At 44.8% G+C, this 21,885-nt stretch overlaps 2 protein-coding genes across 2 annotated transcripts; one reads left to right on the top strand and one right to left on the bottom strand.

Annotated features, from left to right (window-relative positions):
• Positions 1-3,021: 3,021 nt before the first annotated feature.
• On the top strand, positions 3,022-4,284 carry LOC123053025 (protein phosphatase 1 regulatory subunit INH3). Its single transcript, XM_044476402.1, has 2 exons — positions 3,022-3,578; positions 3,959-4,284. Exon 1 carries the CDS (start codon positions 3,182-3,184, stop codon positions 3,560-3,562), a length of 381 nt encoding a protein of 126 aa, XP_044332337.1. The 5' UTR covers positions 3,022-3,181; the 3' UTR covers positions 3,563-3,578; positions 3,959-4,284.
• A 904-nt stretch (positions 4,285-5,188) lies between these two features.
• Positions 5,189-7,810, bottom strand: LOC123053024 (probable ribonuclease P/MRP protein subunit POP5). Its single transcript, XM_044476401.1, has 4 exons — positions 7,510-7,810; positions 6,328-6,534; positions 6,069-6,206; positions 5,189-5,606 (listed from the first exon to the last, which is right to left on the bottom strand). Exons 2-4 carry the CDS (start codon positions 6,497-6,499, stop codon positions 5,458-5,460), a joined length of 459 nt encoding a protein of 152 aa, XP_044332336.1. The 5' UTR covers positions 6,500-6,534; positions 7,510-7,810; the 3' UTR covers positions 5,189-5,457.
• Between the last annotated feature and the right edge of the window lie 14,075 nt (positions 7,811-21,885).

Genomic DNA, 21,885 nt, shown 5'->3' with positions numbered 1-21,885 from the left:
AGGCACCTGCTCCGCCTCTTGCCGTGCTCTGTCTTGGTCCGTTGCGTGACAGGCCCCGTTATAAGCCAGGCCATGGCCAGGGGGCGGGTCATGGCGTCGGACGTTGCTTGAGCCGGTCGCTGAGACCATGTGCCTGCTGTAACTCGGGCTCCGGCCCGGACGAGGGGTCGAGTGGATCCTATCCCGGCTGTAGGAGTACGCCTCTTGCTGCGCCAGTGCCGTCTGAAGGAGTTCTCTGATCCGCCGGGTTTCAATAGCCGTCGGAGAGTCGCCGTCAACTGGGAGAGCCGCCAGCCGTGCTGCCGCAGCAACCATGTTCTCCAGCGGGTTATTATAATGACTCGGGGGTGTTGGCACATACTGAGGTGGGGCAGGGGGCACCTGGGGAGGCCCCATCACTCGTGGCTGAATAGGGGGCCCAGACCTGGGCGCTATGACCCCGGGCGGGTTACTAGACCCTGCACCTGGCGTGCTGAAGAGGTTGCGTGGATCGTAAACCAGCGGGAGCCGAGATTGGGTCTTTTGATGCCTCCTTCTCATGACCTCATTGGACGCGTTCTGATCCATCATGAGTTGGAAGGACTGCGCCTGGATCAACTGAGTTTGGGCATCGAGAGCCGCCCTCTCCGCAGCCATCCTGATCCCTTCCGCTGCAAGGTCCTCCTTAGCTTTCACTAGATCCAATTTTAACTGTGCCACCTCCGCATCATGCTGAGCTTGATCCGCCGGGTCAACCGTGGCGGTTAACAGGGCCGTCATCTTGTCCGTGAGATCCATCAGTACCTGAGCCGGAGAAGGCACCGGGTTTCCTACTCCAGCCGCGGGGTTCTGAACAGGCTGTGCACCGGCCATAAAGATTCCCACCCGGCTTGGCGGCTCAAATAGGTCCGGAACACTGTCACCATCGGAACAACCCATGAGCCTGTCATCTTGAAGTTGATACAACGAGTTTGACTCACCGGTGGCCGACTCGCCGTCAGAGTCGGCGGCCGTCTCATCACCAGATCCAGATCGATCAGAGAGTCCTCCGTGGATACACCCTACAAAAGCATGCCTTAAGGCAGGCCGGGCCCGGGCGGGTCGTGCGCGCTGAGCCACCTCGATGAGATCGGTGCAGAGATCCGGCTCAAGGCCCGGCTCACCAATCTTGCCGATGAAAACATGAATTCCGCCGAAGGGGACCCGGTACCCGTACTCAATTGAGCCGGCGTCGGGGCCCCAGTCTGCATCGTCGATGTAAAGCTTGCCGCGACGACTCTTGGTCATCCGGCCCACAGCGTATCCCTTGAGCCCTTCGAAGCTGCCCTTCAAGAACTCAAATCCACCGTGCGCTGGCCCCACGGTGGGCGCCAACTGTCGTGGAATTGTCACGGCAGATGTCCTCGAGCTAGGACTTAGTCGTGGAGCCATCGCTACTAGGAAGCTTGAAGGGGTTAAGCGGGACAAGGAATACGAGGGTTTATACTGGTTCGGCCCCTTACGGTGAAGGTAAAAGCCTACGTCCAGTTTGCGGTGGTATTGATTAGGGTTTCGATGACCAGGGAGCTTAACTGCTATGCCTGGCTTTCGTCGAGATTGTTCTTCTCTCTAAGCCGCTGTCGGGTCGTCCCTTTATATAGGGAGGCTGACGCCCTGCAGCTCTCAGAGTCCCGGCCGGCTCATAAGAGTGTCCGGCTCGGACTCTTAACTATTCTTGCCTTACACTACAGGTTCTACCATAATAATGATTGTAACTACGGGCCTTAAACCATATCCGGGTCTTAAGCCCATCTTCGGCCCACCGTCTTTAAGCTTGGCGTCGGGCTTCTGGCAATGACCATTAGAGTAACCCGGCCCCTCCTGGCGGATGACTCTAAGGTCTATATCCTCAACAATAGATGACTTGATCGTGAAGGGATCTTACCCCTGACCTCGTCCAAACCATTGAGAACAGACAAAATTATTGAATCATGCAGAACCCCACCAAGTGTGTCTTCCGTGTATACCTTGCCATGGGATACCCGGCCCGACCGGCCCAACCCGACCCAACCCGGTCTTGCCCGCGGGCCAGGCCTGGGCCCAAGTTTTGAGCCCAAAGGACACTTCAGGCTGGGCCCGGGCCTAAGTTTTGAGCCCGAAGGACACGCCGGGCCGGCCCCAGGCTTGCCATATTTTGTGTTTTATGGAAGAGGCCTGGCTCGAGGCCCAACGGGCCTTTTCACTGATGGGCTGGGTTTGGGCCTGAAAACTAGGCCCGACGGCCGGCCCAGGCTAGGTCCGTGTCTAGGTTTTCTACTTCGGGCTTTGTTAGGCCTGACCCGACAGATGGTCAGGTATACTTCAGTGTAGAAGCGGGTAAGATTCTCGAGGAATCGAGGCTAACAAGAAGAATATAAAAAAATTGGGACATGAACTCTCCCAGTCACGTAATAAAGTACATAAGCTTACATGATCTATGGTTTTACTAGGACGATTTAGATCGCAACTAAGAGATAAGGGCCTTGCCGAGAACACCAATAATGTTACGGTTCTAAAGATCATATGTGAAGTAAGAAGAAATGGAGGAAGTATTATTGTGTTACATTTATAAAAATAAGGTATCTGGGAGGGGCGTTTTATTAAATGTTAAAAAACCTGAATTTTTTGTGGATATTAATGTTAGTGTCCCAAGTATGCTTGACAATTTTCATGCGGAACAAAATAGTAGTGTTTCGTCGGTGGAAAAACCAATTTTGGGATGACATTTTTGGGTAAGATTTGATGTTCATTTTGTTTTTCTCACAGGCCAAAATGGTTAATCTTTTTGCCTCAAAATTTACGGGTAGCATTTGGATGATATAAAAATTTTGTCTTGATTTTTTTGACATTTCAAAAATTACTTTTGGGCCCGGGAGCAGGTGCTCTCGGAAGCAAAATTGAATTTCCGAACCTTATTATTTTGTTAATACTCGTGCAGTTTTGAAGTTGGATTTTCTGACAGAAACGTGGCGAACTGGTACAGTATAATCAAATGGGAGGCAAATATGCTCTACGCCTTCAAAAGGAAAAAAAAAAGGTGTGCTCTACGCCCGGACTTCCATTCCAATTTCCCAAGGGGGCACCGCAAACCATGAATGAAAAATAAAAATCTGAAGGGGGACGAAAGGGGGGAAAGTTTAGACAAGCGAGAGAGCAAGGAAACGAGGAGAAATCGCAGATCGCTATGGCTACCCGCGGGCCGCCTCCGTCGTCGTCATCATCCGGATCCGTGACCGTGACGATCGACCCCTCCCCTTCCTCCTCCGCCCCTGCGGCCGCCCCGCCGCCGCCGGAGACGGTGGTCCTGCGGCTGAAGCGGCGGGCGAAGAAGAAGGTGTCCTGGAAGGAGGGGACCGTCGACAACGAGTCCCTCGGTCGCAAGAGCTCCAAAAAGTGCTGCATCTTCCACAAGGAGGTGCCCTTCGACGAGGACTGCAGCGACGACGAGGCGGACGGCGGCCGCCGGAATCCGCATGGGGACGCCGGCGAGGGGACCAGCGGCGGCAAGGGCGGCTGCTCTTCCTCCTCCCACGGCCATGACCACGGCCACAGACACCACCACTGAGCTCCGGTTCGATAAGGTATGATTTGGGGGTCGTTTATGCTTGTTGGTCGATTTGTTGCGGTAGATTTTGAGATTAGATGTTTGGGAGTTTCCAATCTATCACCAGTCTCGGCAGAATTCTGTTGCTGGGTAGTATAATCAACAGGCGAATTGGAGGATCAGTTACGACATTCATTTATACGAAATAGAAATGCTAAGGCTCCTCTTTGTTTTGTGTCTAATCTCCAGAAGTATTTATTTGATCTGAGGTTTTGTATAGTTGTAAGAATCATTGTCCATAATAGAAAGCTAAAGCACACTGCTCTGGTATGTACTAATGTAGAGTATGCGTAGCTTCCATGATCATAAATTCATAATCTTGTAAACTGATTAGGTTGTGTCTGGTGTTATCCGCAGGCAACTTCTGATGGGCCTCCTTGTCTACGCTTGATGTCGTCAAGGGAAACATTGCTTCTGTGTGCCAAAAACATTAGGTGAAAAGCTAGTTTTACCATATCCTCAAACTTGCAAGAGGATGCACCTTTTATATCAAACTGTACTGTTGTTTACATGCAATCTAATGTTATAAGATGTATACATGCAACACCTGTTATCACTGTCGTGATTCGGTGAGTTAAAATTGTCAGGATGTTCTTCGATATTCTTTTTGGCACCTCATTATCCTTGTGGCCGGAAAAGCACCGTGTTGTCTGTTTATAAAGTGATGGTTGCTTGTCTTTGCAGATGCTTTATTTGCCTTATTTGCCTGTCTCAGTTGTAAGATGCCCTGATAATCAGGATACATGTAACATTCGTGACCTTTTTGTTGAATGTTCCTGTCACCCAAAATCAACGTATGGGATTCAAGTAATGCTTTGAATGTGAAGTTGCTTGTCAATTTTGTCATATAAATTTTGAAGTGACTTGCTTACACAGAACTGATGGTATTTGTGGTAAACACGGATTTATGTTGGGAGTTGGTTAAAAGGATGTGCCAGATTGTTGCTTGAGCTTCTCTTGTGCTCAGTCGTTGTGGAACTGCTCCGATTCATGGTTTTGCTCTTATCTGGTACTCCCCCCGTCCCAAATTACCTTTCACACAAATGGATAGAAATTGATGTATCTAGAACTAAAAATACGTATAGATACATCCATTTCTGCGACAAGTAATTCGGGGCGGAGGGAGTATTAATTTGAAGGGACTGAATTGATCCGGTAAGATAATTGATAGGTATGCATTGTTGTGGCTTGTGGGACTGAAAACGCCAACCAAATTTTGTTTCCTTCCATTCCCTCTTGCACAATTTGTTTTGTGTTTTATCAGGGGTGATGTGCCTACGTATCCCCAATCTTATTGAAGCTAGGTGGCAGAGAGCATTAAGAAATGAAAAAGTTTGCACTTCAGCAAATGATGTGGGTTGTGTCCCATAGGCTAGCTGGTTAACCTCTGTTCCGCTTTTGCAACATACTGTATCTAGATTTGCTTCTCATGTCCCATATTTATTGACCTGGCAAAATTTTACTCTTTGCTTCCTTTGAGGACATTGTACTATTCACTTTCTGTTTTTCATCGGTGAAACTATCATGTAGCATATGCTCTTGTTGCAAAGCGTAAACATCAGATTCAAGAAACATGAAAACGCTTGATAAAGAGTAGTACCAGCTTAAAGAAACAGGAAAACATGGGCTAAACTGCATCATTCTTTTGTGCCATACCAGATGCTGGCTTAATCATGATTAGTTACACAACATTTCTTCCACAAGAACATCATTTTCCCTAAGCTCCCTCCAGAATGGGCCTTTTTTGGGCATGGAAGCTGCCTTCTTGCGGCGCCCTTGGACAGAGCAACGACAATGCCGTTTGTCTAGATTACTGGTTCTTTTCGAGACTGCTGGCATGGAACAAACTTAATTTACTAACTGTCTAATCCTTTAAGTTTGGCAAAGCAACTCTGCACGGATTCGATGATCTCCTGCGTCATACGATCACCAGCTGCCAGCTTGTACTGCTCAAACTTCGCTTCTTCGCACTCCAGCGCGGCTTTCTTGCAGGCCCTGATACTTCCTGGAAAGGAGTAGATTGACGGTCAGCTCTGAAGTGCCACAATTGGCCTTGCAAAACATTCCTTTCTGTTAGGCATTGCAGCAAAATAACTAGTACACTAAACGATATGAGGATGAGCATCAAAACTATTCATGGAGTAGCATCAGCAGGCCAAAGTTTGTGCAGAGACAAAACACTCAGAACCTAAGTCTGGGCTCTATACATGGAAAAACATACATCATCAGGCCAACGCTTGTGCAGGGAATACATCAAAACCAAGTCTCGGGGTCTCGGTGAGAGAAGTAGTTTCAACAAACTCAAAAAACACATGCATGCACAAAAATTAGAAAGGAGGTCATGTGATTACTAACTGAACTTTACCTTACACTCAGAAGTACTAAGAAGCAGATTGTTAAATAGACTCATGGTGCAACAAACCAATTATTAAAAGGAAAAGAACAAAGACATCAATTATCCACTTACCACTCACATCCAAGAGGTTGAACGATACTGGGATCTTCCCAATGCTCCTCACCATTGTGATAGCAGCCCACACTTTCTGGTGATCTTCGCGCGACACTCGGATTACGCAAAGCTTCGTCACAGGATTTACATACTTCACTGCAGAAGATGACCAGAGCTCAGAAGTACTTCTACAAGTCTAAACAGAACTGGAAAACACACCCCAAACACTTATGATGCAATCTAAAGGAATTAATGATGCTTTAGAAATTATTAGCACCTTGCAATGATCCAAGAGATGCAGCTAGGCCGCATTCCCCAAAGTTGAGCTGGATGCTGTCTCTGATCACTTTGGTTATGTTGAACTGGGTGAGGATGACAGGATCAGCCTCTCCTCTGCTAGCGTCGATGAAGACCTCCATCACCATGTACCTGTTCTTGAAATGAACCATTGCGTAAAACCACTTGTGCCCCTGCTTATCGTGACCTGGATTTTCATGAAGATGAACGATGATCAAAATTCAAACAACGGCACCTCTTTAAGAGAACCAATGCAGTAAGGAGCATAGCCAGGCCATTAAAAGATATATCTTCGCCACTATACCATTAAAAGTACACACCGCTACAGTTTTCCGTTTGGGTATTGAAGTTTCAAAAAAATTCAAAGAACCACCCTTGTTCTTCTGTTTTGCAAACATATAATTTACATCAGTCAATAAACATAAAAGAAACACCACCCACGATTTCATGTGTTAAAAAAACATATCCATCTAATAGACTAGTAAACAAACGCAGTCAAGGCTAATGACTATTTACAATTCCAAATAAAAAAGCCATTTGATCTAATAGATAAGTCCACTCAGTCCTCACTGCTAAGTCCTAACTTGCTGCTATGAATCAATGGGCTGTTATAATGGACCATGTTCCGTTCTCATAATCAGATTCTCAGACGGCGGAAACTCGACAGAACAATAGCTAGCAGATCCATGGAGCCGGGATTCGAGAAAGTCCCAGGCCAAAATTCAAGCAGCTAGAGGTTAGAACTATCCCAAAAAGTACCCCATGGCAAAGCACAAACAGATTAAGGGAATATGGCTCCATGGCACAAATTTGAACCTCAACACTTGATGATCCAACAAAGTAGATTAAACATGACCAAAACAACATATAATAGAGCAGGGATACAAAAGATACTACCAGATCAAATCATTGATTTCACTGTTTGATATGAGCTTTACATGACCTACAGAACAGAAAGAACCTACACCTTGAATAAACAGTATTTCTATATAACATGAATTGATAAGAACATATATCAATGCAAGCCCTAAGTCCTAATAAGAAAGAAAAATTGACAAATCAGGGAAATCACCTAGATAGACTAGACGAGCGGTGTGATAGTTAGAAAAAAAACGACCAGGCTAGTGCTTTGGTGGGGATTGGGGTTGGGTGGGGAAATCACCTGTTAATGGCAAGCTCGCAGAATCGCGGGCAGCGCAGCAGGTCGAGAGGAGCCGGCGCCCAGGGCGGCGGCGCAGCAGACTAATAGAGGCGGGGGAGCACCGGAACGTACGCAGTCGAGCAGGGCCGGAGTTAGAGAGGGGCCGGCGCTCAGAGCGGCGGCGCAGCAGTCTAGCGGAGGTGGGGGAGCACCGGGGCGCTCTGTCTGGCGCAGCGCGCGGAGGCAGCCAGGTCCCGGACCGCGCCCCAGCCCGCAGGCCGCGCCTGCTCTCCTCTCTGGGCCGTCTATTGGCGGAGAGCCTAAAAAAAAAGAGCCTAAAAAAAGGGTAGGTAAAATAGGCTACCTAAAAAAAGGTAAAATAGGCTTCCTGGCACCCCGGGGTCAATCTCTCTCTCACAGAAAAAGTAACCCACACGTATGGCATATTTGCACCCACACGTCTTGATCCACCTTGATTTTGTTTTGCATGAAACTTAGAGGAATCTGAATGCCACGTGGGCATAGTGTGTTGTGTGGGCGTTAGAGCGCTCGCCCACACGACCCGCAGCGCGCGGTTGGCAGCTGCGCCGTGTGGGCGAACCAGTTTCCGCCCACACAGTCACCAACCAGTCCACGCGTGTGGGTGAACTGCTCTTCGCCCACACGACGCTCGTATGGTGATAGATGTCAACTGCAGTTGCACGTATGGCAACTAGGTAAACACACATGGCAATTATGATTCGTTGGTAGATGGCAACTGCACTTGCGTGTACGTGGCAACCAGGTAAACATACATGGCAACTATGATTAACCATACATGGCAACTATGATTAACCATACATGGCAACTAGGTAAGCACACATGTCAACTATGGTTTGATTGCACGCGGCAACTATCATAAATTAGACATGGCAACTATAATTAACCAAAACAGAGAGAGTTGCCATGCTTTTACAACTACATTTGCCATCCCGAATGACAACTAAAGCGTCATCCCGCGGCAACTAACGTAGTTGTGCCAGGATGTGTGGGCATTTTTGCTTTGTGCCATACGCGCGGGGTGGGATGAGCAGTACTTGTTGGGCGTGTGACACGAAGTAGCTGCGCCCACATGTGTGGGCAGTTCTAATGTTTACCCACACAAGACCCGTGTGGGCTGCCTCCTACTTACGCCACACACGGTTGTGTGGGCGGATGTCTAGTATGCTACACGTGTGGACGTTCTCAGCGTCCAAAATTAAACATATTGTCCTAAAAATAAGTAAACATATGTTCACTGGTCATAGATCTCGATGTACCACTCGTCCATATCCAACATGTACTATATGTTTGCTAAGTGAATACATAGGTTCTCGAACACCTACTGCGCCTTTACGAACCGGTACGTGGGCTCTGGTGATTAAGAAGGCGATCTAGGTCTCGCGTGCGGCCGCCGCCGGCCGCCACTTCGGTGCGGTGGCAGCGACGTCGCAGCAGTCCGCCACTTGGCGGCGGCACCTACGCTGCAGATCTTTCCGACCCCTCTGCATGGCAGTAGGGAGTTCGTAACCTTCTCTAGCCATCTTGCTCGCCAAATCGGCTGTTTTATCTCCGACCCTTCCATGAACATTGTTTCTTGCCTAGGTGTGGATTTGCTGTCTTAGTCGGCTTCATCTAGTCATCTAGTGTTCGTTTTTCTCCAGGGACCTTCAGAGTCTTCGTGCTGTGGAGATGTCTTGCTAGAGTGGCTGGTTTTTGTGTGGATGTGCCTTTGATCTTGATGGAAAATTAAGTCTGTTTTGGATTGCTTCAAGAAGGTGTTTGTCTGAATTTGTGGTGCAATGAATATACTTGCATGGAATTGCTGGGGGGTAGGGAACCGTCGGACAGTTCGTGAAGTTTTGGCCCTCTCACAAGCCAACTCCCCAAAGCTTTTCTTTTTGAGTGAAACAAGACAGGATGCTAACAAAGTTCAGAAGATTAAGTGGAGACTAGGTCTGAAAGGTTTTTGTGGTGTTTCAAGCAATGGTCTGAGTGGGGGTTTGGCCCTTTATTGGGATGAATCTCTACAAGTTTCAGTTCTTGACTCTTGTTCCCGATATATTGATGTAATGATTGATGATAATACCTGTGGTGTTCGATGGAGACGTACCTTTGTCTATGGAGAACCTCGCGTGGAGAATAGGCATTTGATGTGGGACCATCTAACAAGGCTTTGGAGTGTTTCAGATGACCCCTGGATGGTGTGTGGCGATTTTAATGAGGCTATGTAGCAGCATGAGCACTTCTCAAGGTCCATGCATGCTGAAAATCAAATGATAGCTTTCCGAGATGCCCTGACAGATTGCGAACTATGGGATCTTGGATTTCTTGGTGCTCCCTTCACTTATGATAATGGGCAGCGCGGCAACACAAATGTTCGTGTGAGACTCGAGCGCGCTTGTGCGGACGAGGCATGGAAGGAGCTGTTCCCTTTTGCTCAAGTGATGCATCTTGAATCTTCACGCTCAGATCACCTACCCATTGTAGTGCAACTGGTTCCTGACGTAAATAACCAGCGACGCCGGGCTTGCCCTCGGTACGAAATAATGTGGGAGAGGGATCGCTCACTCCCGGAGGTGGTAGCACATGTGTGGGCAAGTAAACGTCCAGATGGTGACCTGGGTACTGTTGCGTCGTCCTTAAAGGAGTTGATGTATGATCTAAAATAATGGAGCAGGAACAAGTTTGGTAACGTGTTGAAAGAGATTGAGAAATTAAGGTGTGAGTTGGACGTGCTCCAACAGGGGAGTGCTGACCATGCAACTATCCGTAATAAGATGTTTCAACTTGATGAGCTCCTTTATCGGGAGGAGATGATGTGGCTTCAATGTTCCCGTGTGACTTGGTTGAAGGAGGGTGGGGAGAAACACAAAGTACCTTCACCGTCGAGCAGTCTGGCGGGCTCGAAGGAATTATATCCAGCGCCCGAAGAAGGAAGACGGGTCATGGTGTTCTGCCCCCTCTGACATGGAACGGATTGCCTCATCCTTCTCTCCATCTTAGATACTATCAGGACTAAGTTCATGATAAATTTAAGTTCAATTAATCATATTACTTAAGAACTCCCACTTAGATAGACATCCCTCTAATCCTCTAAGTGATCACGTGATCCATATCAACTAAACCATGTCCGATCATCACGTGAGATGGAGTAGTTTCAATGGTGAACATCACTATGTTGATCATATCTACTATATGATTCACGCTCGACCTTTCTGTTCAGTTCAATGGCAAGCTATTGGAATCCTTCTCTCCATCTAGAGGTCTTAGACAAGGTGATCCATTATCCCCATTCCTATTTTTTTGTTGATGCCTTGTCTGCCTTGGTGAATAAGGCAATTGTCGAGGATGGATTAGAACCGGTGAAAATTTGCCGGCGTGCACCAACTATATCCCATCTGCTTTTCGCGGATGATTCACTACTATTTTTTCGAGCTTCTGCTCAGCAGGCATCAGTGGTGAAAGGTTTGTTGAACACATATGCGACATCGACGGGGCAACTTATTAACCCTTCTAAGCGTTCCATCATTTTCCCTGAGAAATGCTCGGCGGTTGTTCTTGATGAGGTGAAAACAATTTTGCAAGTTTCTTAGGAAGTGTTTAATCCAAAGTATCTAGGGCTTCCCGTTCCGGATGGAAGAATGCACAAGGGTCATTTTGAATCTATTCTAGAGAGGCTTAGTAGAATACTGGTGGATTGGAGTGTATGCCATCTGGAAGCAAAGAGATTCTATTAAGACTGTTGCCCAAGCAATTCCGACATACGTAATGAGTGTCTTTCGGTTACTGGCCTCTGTTTGTGATGAGATGACTTGCTTAATGAGGCAATTTTGGTGGGGCGTTGAAAGAGGTAAAAGGGAGATGTCATGGCTGATACGTCTCCAACGTATCTATAATTTATGAAGTATTCATGCTATTATATTATCCATCTTAGATGTTTTATATGCATTTATATGCTATTTTATATGATTTTTGGGACTAACCTATTAACCTAGAGCCCAGTGCCAGTTTCTATTTTCCCCTTGTTTTTGAGTTTTACAGAAAAGGAATACCAAACGGAGTCCAATTGATGTGCCAATTTTTATTGATTTTTTATGGACCAAAAGAAGCCCCTGGAGCAAAAGAGTTGGGCCAGAAGAGTCCCGGGCTGTCCACGAGGGTGGGGGCGCGCCCACCCCCTGGGCCTGGGCCCCTGCCTCGTGGACGACTCGGAGACCCCCCTGACGTGAGGCCAACGCCAAAAATTCCTATAAATATAGAAACCCCCAGAAAATAACCTAGATCGGAAGTTCCGCCGCCGCAAGCCTCTGTAGCCATGAGAAATCAATCTAGGCCCTCTCCGGCACCCTGCCGGAGGGGGCCATCATCACCGGTGGCCATGGGGGAGTATCCCGGAGAGGCCATCATCGCCATGAAGGCCAAGGACCAGAGGGAGAACCTTTCCCCATCTAGGGGGGAGGCCATGGAGGAGGAAGCACAAGGGGGAGAACCTCTCCTCCTCTCTCTTGGTGGCACCAGAGTGCCATCGAGAGGGGAATCATCGCCGCGGTGATCGTCTTCATCAACATCACCACCATCATCAACATCCTCATCTCTTTTACGCGGTCCACTCTCCTGCACCCCGTTGTAATCCCTATTCGAACATGGTGCTTTATGCCACATATTATGATCCAATGATGTGTTGCCATCCTATGATGTTTTGAGTAGATATCCTTTGTCTTTGGGTTGATCGATGATCTAGATTGGTACGAGTTGTATGTTTTATTTTGGTGCTGTCCTATGGTGCCCTCCGTGTCGCTCAAGCGTGAGGTATTCCCGCTGTAGGGTGTTGCAATACGTTCATGATTCGCTTATAGTGGGTTGGTGAGTGACTGAAACACAAACCCGAGTAAGGGGGTTGTTGCGTACGGGAATAAAGAGGACTTGATGCTTTAATGCTATGGTTGGGTTTTACCTTAATGATCTTTAGTAGTTGCAGATGCTTGCTAGAGTTCCAATCATAAATGCATATGATCCAAGTAGAGAAAGTATGTTAGCTTATGCCTCTCCCTCATATGAAATTGCAATGACGACTATCGGTCTTGTTAACAATTGCCTAGGACAATTCCACACACCGATCCATCATTATTCCACACTCGCTATTTATAATATTTAGTAATATATTCTAACTTTATTATAACAGCACCTACTTTTATGTTTTAGCTCTCCGATACCATACAAAGTTACCCTCTTCATACCCACAACGTAGTTTTATTTCTCGTTGCTAGTTGGAAGCAAATGTTCGGTGTACGTAGAGTCATATCAGTGGCAGATAGGGCTTGAGAGAATATTGATCTTACCTTTAGCTCCTTGTGGGTTCGACACTCCATACTTATCACTTCCACCTTTGGAAATTGCTACGATGATTCCCTGCACTTGGGGATTATCAAGCTCTTTTCTGGCGCCGTTGCCGGGGAGCAATAGCGTGGGGTTGATATTCTCGTGTATGCTTGTTTGCTCTCTTCACTAAGTAGATTTTGTTTTTCCTTTTTGTTTCTGTTTAGTTGTGGGTGAAACATAAAAAAAAGTTTAAAAGAATGAAAATACAAAAAAAATTACTTGCCTCTCATGCCTAAAAAGTTTTTCAAAAAGAGAAGTAATTGGAAAGTTATGCATTGAAGAAGTGAGGGTCGACCTTGAGCACTTGTGTTCATAATGTAGAATTTTTCATGGAAGTTTCTCTATAAATAATTATCCCCTTGTGTATATCCATTTTTTTATAAAAATAATGTGCCAAGCTTTGGTTTTAGGATGATTAGATTGCTTGTTTACTATGTGCAGAACAAAAACAGAAACTTTGGCTGTAGTGCGTGAATTTACATTTTTTACTGGAAAGTCAAATGGGTCTGAAACCTTTTGCACATTAATTCTGTACAAATTTTTAAAATTTTAAAATTTATTGCATAATTTTTGGAGTTACAGAAGTTTACTAAACCTCCAGATTACTACAGACTGTCCTGTTTTTGACAGATTCTGTTTTCCGCGTGTTGTTTGCTTATTTTGATGAATCTATGGCTAGTATCGGGGGGTATGAACCATAGAGAAGTTGGAATACAGTAGGTTTAACACCAATATAATAAAGAATGAGTTCATTACATTACCTTAAAGTGGTAGTTTGCTTTATTACACTAACGGATCTCACAAAGTTTTTGTTAAAGTTTTGTGTGGATGAAGTGTTCGAAGATCGAGGAGCTACCAATATGAGAAGAATAAAGAGAGGCAAGAGTTCAAGCTTGGGGATTCCCAAGGCACCCCAAGTAAATATTTCAAGGGTACTCAAGCATCTAAGCTTGGGTATGCCCCGGTTGGCATCCCATCTTTCTTCTTCAACAATTATCGGTATACCTTGGTTTTTGTTTTGTTCACATGATTTGTGTCCTTTGTGTTTTTGTTTTTCCTTTAAGAACCATGCTAGCATGAAATAGACCTTCATTGATTTATAGAATACTTCATGTGCTTCACTTATATCTTTTAAGTATGATCTTATAGAATTGCCCTTTGTGCTTCACTTAAATCTTTTGAGTATAGTTTTATAGAATACTTCGTGTGCTTCACTTACATATTTTGAGCTTGGATATTGGTTAATCTATATTAATTGTAGAATGCTCCATGAACTTCACTTATATCTTTTGGAGTATGAATAATACTATCATCTAAGGTGGGTTTGGAAGAGTGCCGACTTTAGGAATTAGTGATCCCACTATTCCGAATGAGAAGAATTTTGCTTATGTGAATAGTAGAAATATTTCTATGCTTATAGATCATGAAAAGAATGCTCTATGTGATGGTTATATTGTTGAATTCATTCATGATGCCACTGAAAATTATTATGAGGGAGGAATATATGCCTGTAGGAGTTGCAATAATATCATGTTTCCTTTCTATGTGCTTAAAGTTTTGAAGTTATACTTGTTTTGCCTTCCTATGCTAGTTGATTCTTGTTACTATAAATTATGTGCTAACAAAATACCTAGGAATAGGAAGTGGGTTAGATTCAAATGTGCTAGTCATATTCTTCATGATGCTCTCTTTATGTTTCAATTCTTATCTTTTATGTGAGCATCATTGAAATCATCATGCCTAGCTAAAAGGCATTAAAGAAAAGCGCTTGTTGGGAGACAACCCAATATTTACCCTTACTGTTTTTGTGTGTTTACATGATTAATATACTTTAGTAATCATGTTTTGTAGCTTTTGTTTCAATAAAGTGCCAAGTAAGACCTTTGGGAAGACTTGGGTGAAAGTTAATGTGATCTTGCTGTAAAAAACAGAAACTTTGCGCACACGAGAATAGATGTCATTTTTTACAGAAGAGCGCTTTTGAGTTGATACTTTTTGCAGAAGATTAATAGACAAATTCCTCACGTCCACCAATTTATTTCATAATTTTTGGAGTAGTATAAGTATGGTTGCTGTTCAGATCATTACAGACTGTTCTGTTTCTGACAGATTCTGTTTTCATCGCATAGTTTGCTTGTTTTCTAGTTTCTATGGCTTATATTTCTCAATATAAATTGTAGAAATGATATGGTACAGTAGGCATTGTGTGAGAACAATTATGAACCTTGTCTTTGACAGTACCAAAGTAAATGATTTGCTCTTTATCATACTAACCTATCTCACGAAGTTCCGTTAAGTTTTGTGTGATTGAAGTTTTCAAGCTTTGGGTTAGATATCGATATGAGGAGAATAAGGAGTGGAAAGACCCTAAGCTTGGGGATGCCCAAGGCACCCCAAGGAAATATTCAAGGAATACTCAAGCGCCTAAGCTTGGGGATGCCCCGAAAGGCATCCCCTCTTTCGTCTTCAAAACTATCGGTATATCTCACTCGGAGCTATATTTTTATTCGTCACATGATATGTGTTTTGCTTGGAGCGTATTTTCACTTTTTACTTGCTGTTTGAATAAAATCATTGGATCTGAATTCTTGAATGAAATAGAATCCTCCCATGGCTAGTTAATTATTTGCCTACTCAGTGTTCTTCACTTATATCTTTTTGGAGTAGTTTGTCATTTACTCACGTGCTTCACGTATATCCTATGAGTAAATGGTTGAATGAATTGAATATCATAAATCTGAATTTATATATGTTTCATATGCTTATAACATGGGGAGTAATGACTTCACACATAATAAGTATAGGTAGTAAACTTATTGAAGGTTAGCAAACTCAGAATTGGCCACTTGAACAATTCATGAAAGAATATTGAAGGAAGAGAGATTTCACATATAAATATACTATCTTGGACATCTTTTGTAATTGTGAGCACTCATTAAAATATGACATGCTAAAAGGTTGATGTTGGACAAGGAAGACAACGTAATGGGTTATGTTTTCTTATATCCGAAATAAAATATATTGTCATGGATCATCCAACATGCTGAGCTTGCCTTTCCCCCTTATGCTAGCCAAATTCTTTGCACCAAGTAGAGATACTACTTGTGCTTCCAAATATCCCTTAAATTAGTTTTTCCATGAGAGTCCACCATACCTACCTATGGATTGAGTAAGATCCTTCAAGTAAGTTGTCATCGATGCATGCAATAAAAATTGCTCTCTAAATGTGTATGATCTATTAGTGCGAAGAAAATAAGCTTTATACGAACTTGTGATAGGGAAGAAATAAAAGCGACGGACTGCATAATAAAGGTCTCTATCACAAGAGGCAATATAAAGTGACGTTCTTTTGCATTAAGATTTTGTGCATCCAACCTTAAAAGCACATGACAACCTCTGCTTCCCTCTGCGAAGGGCCTATCTTTTACTTTTATCTTCTACCTTATGCAAGAGACATGGTGATCTTCACCTTTTCTTTTTACATTTTATCCTTTGGCAAGCACATTGTGTTGGAAAGATCCTGATATATATATCCAATTGGATGTAAGTTATCATGAACTATTATTGTTGACATTACCCTTGAGGTAAAAGGTTGGGAGGTGAATCTATAAGCCCCTATCTTTCTCTGTGTTCGATTAAAACTTTGAACCCATAAATATCACGTGAGTGTTAGCAATTGCGAAAGATTAAATGATAGTTGAGTATGTGGAGTTTGCTAAATCAAAGCTCTGACATAGACCCTTCCTGAAAATAAGATGAATTGCAATTGTTTGATGACTAAGAGCACTATTTGTTAGTTTTCAAGAAAGTTTATGATTTATACTTTAACATGTGAATAGCTTGTTACTTGATCATGAAAAGTTTTATGAGATGAGCTACTGTTATGACATATAATGATGCTAGAAAAGGTGATTGAAATTATCGTTGATCAAACTTGTGCACCTGCTAGCATTCACACTTCATAAATTATTTCTTTTATCATTTACCTGCTCGTTTAAGCTTGGGGATGCTGATACGTCTCCAACGTATCTATAATTTATGAAGTATTCATGCTATTATATTATCCATCTTAGATGTTTTATATGCATTTATATGCTATTTTATATGATTTTTGGGACTAACCTATTAACCTAGAGCCCAGTGCCAGTTTCTGTTTTCCCCTTGTTTTTGAGTTTTACAGAAAAGGAATACCAAACAGAGTCCAATTGATGTGCCAATTTTTGTTGATTTTTTATGGACCAAAAGAAGCCCCTGGAGCAAAAGAGTTGGGCCAGAAGAGTCCCGGACTGTCCACGAGGGTGGGGGGCGCGCCCACCCCCTGGTCATGGGCCCCTGCCACGTGGACGACTCGGAGACCCCCCTGACGTGAAACCAAAGGCAAAAATTCCTATAAATACAGAAACCCCCAGAAAATAACCTAGATCGGAAGTTCCGCCGCTGCAAGCCTCTGTAGCCACGAGAAATCAATCTAGGCCCTCTCCGGCACCCTGCCGGAGGGGGCCATCACCACCGGTGGCCATGGAGGAGTATCCCGGAGAAGCCATCATCGCCATGAAGGCCAAGGACCAGAGGGAGAACCTTTCCCCATCTAGGGGGGAGGCCATGGAGGAGGAAGCACAAGGGGGAGAACCTCTCCTCCTCTCTCTTGGTGGCACCGAAGTGCCATCGAGAGGGAAATCATCGCCGCAGTGATCGTCTTCATCAACATCACCACCATCATCACCATCCTCATCTCTTTTAGGCGGTCCACTCTCCCGCACCCCGCTGTAATTCCTATTCGAACATGGTGCTTTATGCCACATATTATGATCCAATGATGTGTTGCCATCCTATGATGTTTTGAGTAGATATCATTTGTCTTTGGGTTGATCGATGATCTAGATTGGTACGAGTTGTATGTTTTATTTTGGTCCTGTCCTATGGTGCCCTCCGTGTCGCGCAAGCATGAGGGATTCCCGCTGTAGGGTGTTGCAATACGTTCATGATTCGCTTATAGTGGGTTGGTGAGTGACTGAAACACAAACCCGAGTAAGGGGGTTGTTGCGTATGGGAATAAAGAGGACTTGATGCTTTAATGCTATGGTTGGGTTTTACCTTAATGATCTTTAGTAGTTGCGGATGCTTGCTAGAGTTCCAATCATAAGTGCGTATGATCCAAGTAGAGAAAGTATGTTAGCTTATGCCTCTCCCTCATATGAAATTGCAATGACGACTATCGGTCTTGTTAACAATTGCCTAGGACAATTCCGCACACCGATCCATCATTATTCCACACTCGCTATTTATAATATTTAGTAATATATTCTAACTTTATGATAACAGCACCTACTTTTATGTTTTAGCTCTCCGATACCATACAAAGTTATCCTCTTCATACCCACAACGTAGTTTTATTTCTCGTTGCTAGTTGGAAGCAAATGTTCGGTGTATGTACAGTCATATCAGTGGCAGATAGGGCTTGAGAGAATATTGATCTTACCTTTAGCTCCTTGTGGGTTCGACACTCCATACTTATCACTTCCACCTTTGGAAATTGCTACGATGATTCCCTGCACTTGGGGATTATCAATGGCTAAGCTGGGATAAAACGATCATGCCAAAATCTAAAGGAGGCATGGGCTTCCGTGATATGCGTGCTTTTAATCAAGCTTTGCTAGCCAAGCAGGCTTGGCGCCTTCTAGAGTCTCCGGACAGTTTTTGTGCATGAATTCTACGTGCAAAATACTATCCCAATGGGAATTTGATGGACACAATTTTTGCTGGCAACGTCTCTCCGGTGTGGCGTGGTATCGAGCATGGTCTTGAATTGCTTAAAAAGGGATTATTTGGAGGGTGGGTAATGGTACTCAGATTCGTACTTGACGAGACCCATGGATCCCTTGTGGACCTTCCTTCAAACCGATCACTCCAAAGAGGAATTGTCGTTTGAACCGAGTTTCTGACTTCATGGAAGACAAATGGTATTTGGAATAATCAGCTGCTTAATGAGCACTTTTGGCCTATGGATGTGCTGCAAATTCGTAAGATTCGTACGTCTCCGAGACAACAAGATAATTTTCTTGCTTGGCATCCGGAGAAAAGTGGATGCTTCACAGTTATGAGTGCCTATCATCTAGCTATGCAAAACCATGAGGAAGCCTTTTCTAATGGTGCTTCTAGTGCTCAACCTGATGGTACACGGCCGATTTGGAACCTTATCTGGCAAGCAATTGTCCCGCAAAAAATGAAAGTGATGGCATGGAAGGCGGCAACTGGTGCCCTTGCTACATTTAAGTGCATGCAATATAGACACCTACGAACACGTGCAACTTGCCCGTTGTGTGGTGTCGAAGACGAGAGCTCCTTCCACGCTTTGGTGGCATGTAAGGAAGCGGTGCAGCTCTGGGAAGGAATGAGGAGGATATGGCCAATGCCAAGCAACGAATGTCTAGTAAATACCGGGGAGGAATGGCTACTCAATGTGCTAGAAAACTCCACTGAGAGGGTACGTGACATGGTGCTGATTTTAATATGGAGAGTATGGAATTTGCGGACCGATTTATTGCATGGAAAGGATCAAGTTCCAGTAAAAATCTCAGTCGACTTCTTGAATAGCTATCTGAACTCTTTATGGCATGCAAAAAAGTATAACACAGAGGAGATGATCAAAGGTAAAATGGTAGAGAGAGTGGGGTGGTCAGAACCCAAGAACAAGGAAACTGCGTCGGCCAGACCATGGCCTGCTCCTGTTGCAGGATGGGTCGCCCTTTCGGTTGACGGTTCGTCCTCCTCAAACGGTACTGTGGGTTCAGGGATGGTCCTCAGGAATCTGGATGTAAGCTTGATCTTTGCTGCTTATCGACACCTCTTTTTCTGCAACGAAGCCCTCGAAGCGGAACTACATGCAATTAGGGAGGGTCTAGCGCTAGCTTTGGAGCGATCAGACCTTCCCATGGTAATCCAATCTGACTCTTCGATGATGCTTTCTTCATTGTCCTCAGATATTCTTGATCGATCGGCTTATGGTCATCTAGTCATGGAGATTAAGCACTCTAAGCTGGTAGACAGTTTTTTCCTATGAAAATTTCTAGAGATCAAAACAGAGTAGCAGACCGCCTGGCGAACCATGGGAGAGTAGAGTGTAGCACGGCTTGTTGCCTACAGAATTGCCTGAAGGAAATATGCCCTAGAGGCAATAATAAAGTTATTATTTATTTCCTTATATCATGATAAATGTTTATTATTCATGCTAGAATTGTATTAACCGGAAACATAATACATGTGTGAATACATAGACAAACAGAGTGTCACTAGTATACCTCTACTTGACTAGCTCGTTAATCAAAGATGGTTATGTTTCCTAGCCATAGACATAAGTTGTCATTTGATTAACGAGATCACCTCATTAGGAGAATGACGTGATTGACTTGACCCATTCCGTTAGCTTAGCACTCGATCGTTTAGTATGTTGCTATTGCTTTCTTCATGACTTATACATGTTCCTATGACTATGAGATTATGCAACTCCTGTTTACCGGAGGAACACTTTGTGTGCTACCAAACGTCACAACGTAAATGGGTGATTATAAAGGTGCTCTACAGGTGTCTCCAAAGGTACTTGTTGGGTTGGCGTATTTCGAGATTAGGATTTGTCACTCCAATTGTCGGAGAGGTATCTCTGGGCCCACTCGGTAATGCACATCACTATAAGCCTTGCAAGCATTGTGACTAATGAGTTAGTTGCGGGATGATGTGTTACGGAACGAGTAAAGAGACTTGCCGGTAACGAGATTGAACTAGGTATCGAGATACCGATGATCAAATCTCGGGCAAGTAACATACCGGTGACAAAGGGAACAACGTATGTTGTTATGCGGTCTGACCGATAAAGATCTTCGTAGAATATGTGGGAGCCAATATGGGCATCCAGGTCCTGCTATTGGTTATTGACCGGAGACGTGTCTCGGTCATGTCTACATAGTTCTCGAACCCGTAGGGTCCGCACGCTTAACGTTACGATGACAGTTTTATTGAGTTTTGATGTACCGAAGGAGTTCGGAGTCCCGGATGAGATCGGGGATATGACGAGGAGTCTCGAAATGGTCGAGACGTAAAAATCGATATATTGGACGACTATATTCGGACTTCGGAAAGGTTCCGAGTGATTCGGGTATTTTTCGGAGTACCGGAGAGTTACGGGAATACGTATTGGGCCTTATTGGGCCATACGGGAAAGAAGGAAAAGGGCCTCAAGGGTGGCCGCACCCCTCCCCTTGGTCTGGTCCGAATTGGACTAGGGAAGGGGGGTGCCCCCTTCCTTCCTTGTCTTTTTCCCTTCCTTTTTTCCTATTCCATATGGGAGGTGGAATCCTACTAGGACTAGGGAGTCCTAGTAGGACTCCACACTTGGTGCGCCCCCTCCTAGGGCCGGCCTCCTCCTCCCTTGCTCCTTTATATACGGGGGCAGGGGGACACCCCAGAGACATAACAATTGATCCTTGAGATCTCTTAGCCGTGTGCGGTGCCCCCCTCCACCATATTACACCTCGATAATACCGTTGCGGAGCTTAGGCGAAGCCCTGCGTCGATGGAACATCATCATCGTCACCACGCCGTCGTGCTGACGAAACTCTCCCTCAACACTCGGCTGGATCGGAGTTCGAGGGACGTCATCGAGCTGAACGTGTGTAGAACTCGGAGGTGCCGTACGTTCGGTACTTGATCGGTCAGATCGTGAAGACGTACGACTACATCAACCGCGTTGTGATAACGCTTCCGCTGTCGGTCTACGAGGGTACGTGGACAACACTCTCCCCTCTCGTTGCTATGCATCACCATGATCTTGCGTGTGCGTAGGAATTTTTTTGAAATTACTACGTTCCCCAACAGTGGCATCCGAGCCTGGTTTTATGCGTTGATGCTATGCACGAGTAGAACACAAGTGCGTTGTGGGCGATATAAGTCATACTGCTTACCAGCATGTCATACTTTGGTTCAGCGGTATTGTGAGATGAAGCG

The sequence above is a fragment of the Triticum aestivum genome, chromosome 2D, assembly GCF_018294505.1.
Source record: "Triticum aestivum cultivar Chinese Spring chromosome 2D, IWGSC CS RefSeq v2.1, whole genome shotgun sequence".
In the NCBI taxonomy this organism is placed as follows: Eukaryota; Viridiplantae; Streptophyta; class Magnoliopsida; order Poales; family Poaceae; genus Triticum; species Triticum aestivum.
This window is presented reverse-complemented; position numbering and strand designations above follow the sequence as displayed.

Excerpts from the sequence above, each read along its gene's own strand:
- LOC123053024 (XM_044476401.1), bottom strand. The coding sequence starts at position 6,499 with ATGGTTCATTTCAAGAACAGGTACATGGTGATGGAGGTCTTCATCGAC. Across the intron at positions 6,207-6,327 it reads ATCTCTTGGATCATTGCAAG|TGAAGTATGTAAATCCTGTG; the intron begins GTGCTAATAATT and ends CATCTTCTGCAG. Across the intron at positions 5,607-6,068 it reads CAACCTCTTGGATGTGAGTG|GAAGTATCAGGGCCTGCAAG; the intron begins GTAAGTGGATAA and ends ACTCCTTTCCAG.
- LOC123053025 (XM_044476402.1), top strand. The coding sequence starts at position 3,182 with ATGGCTACCCGCGGGCCGCCTCCGTCGTCGTCATCATCCGGATCCGTG.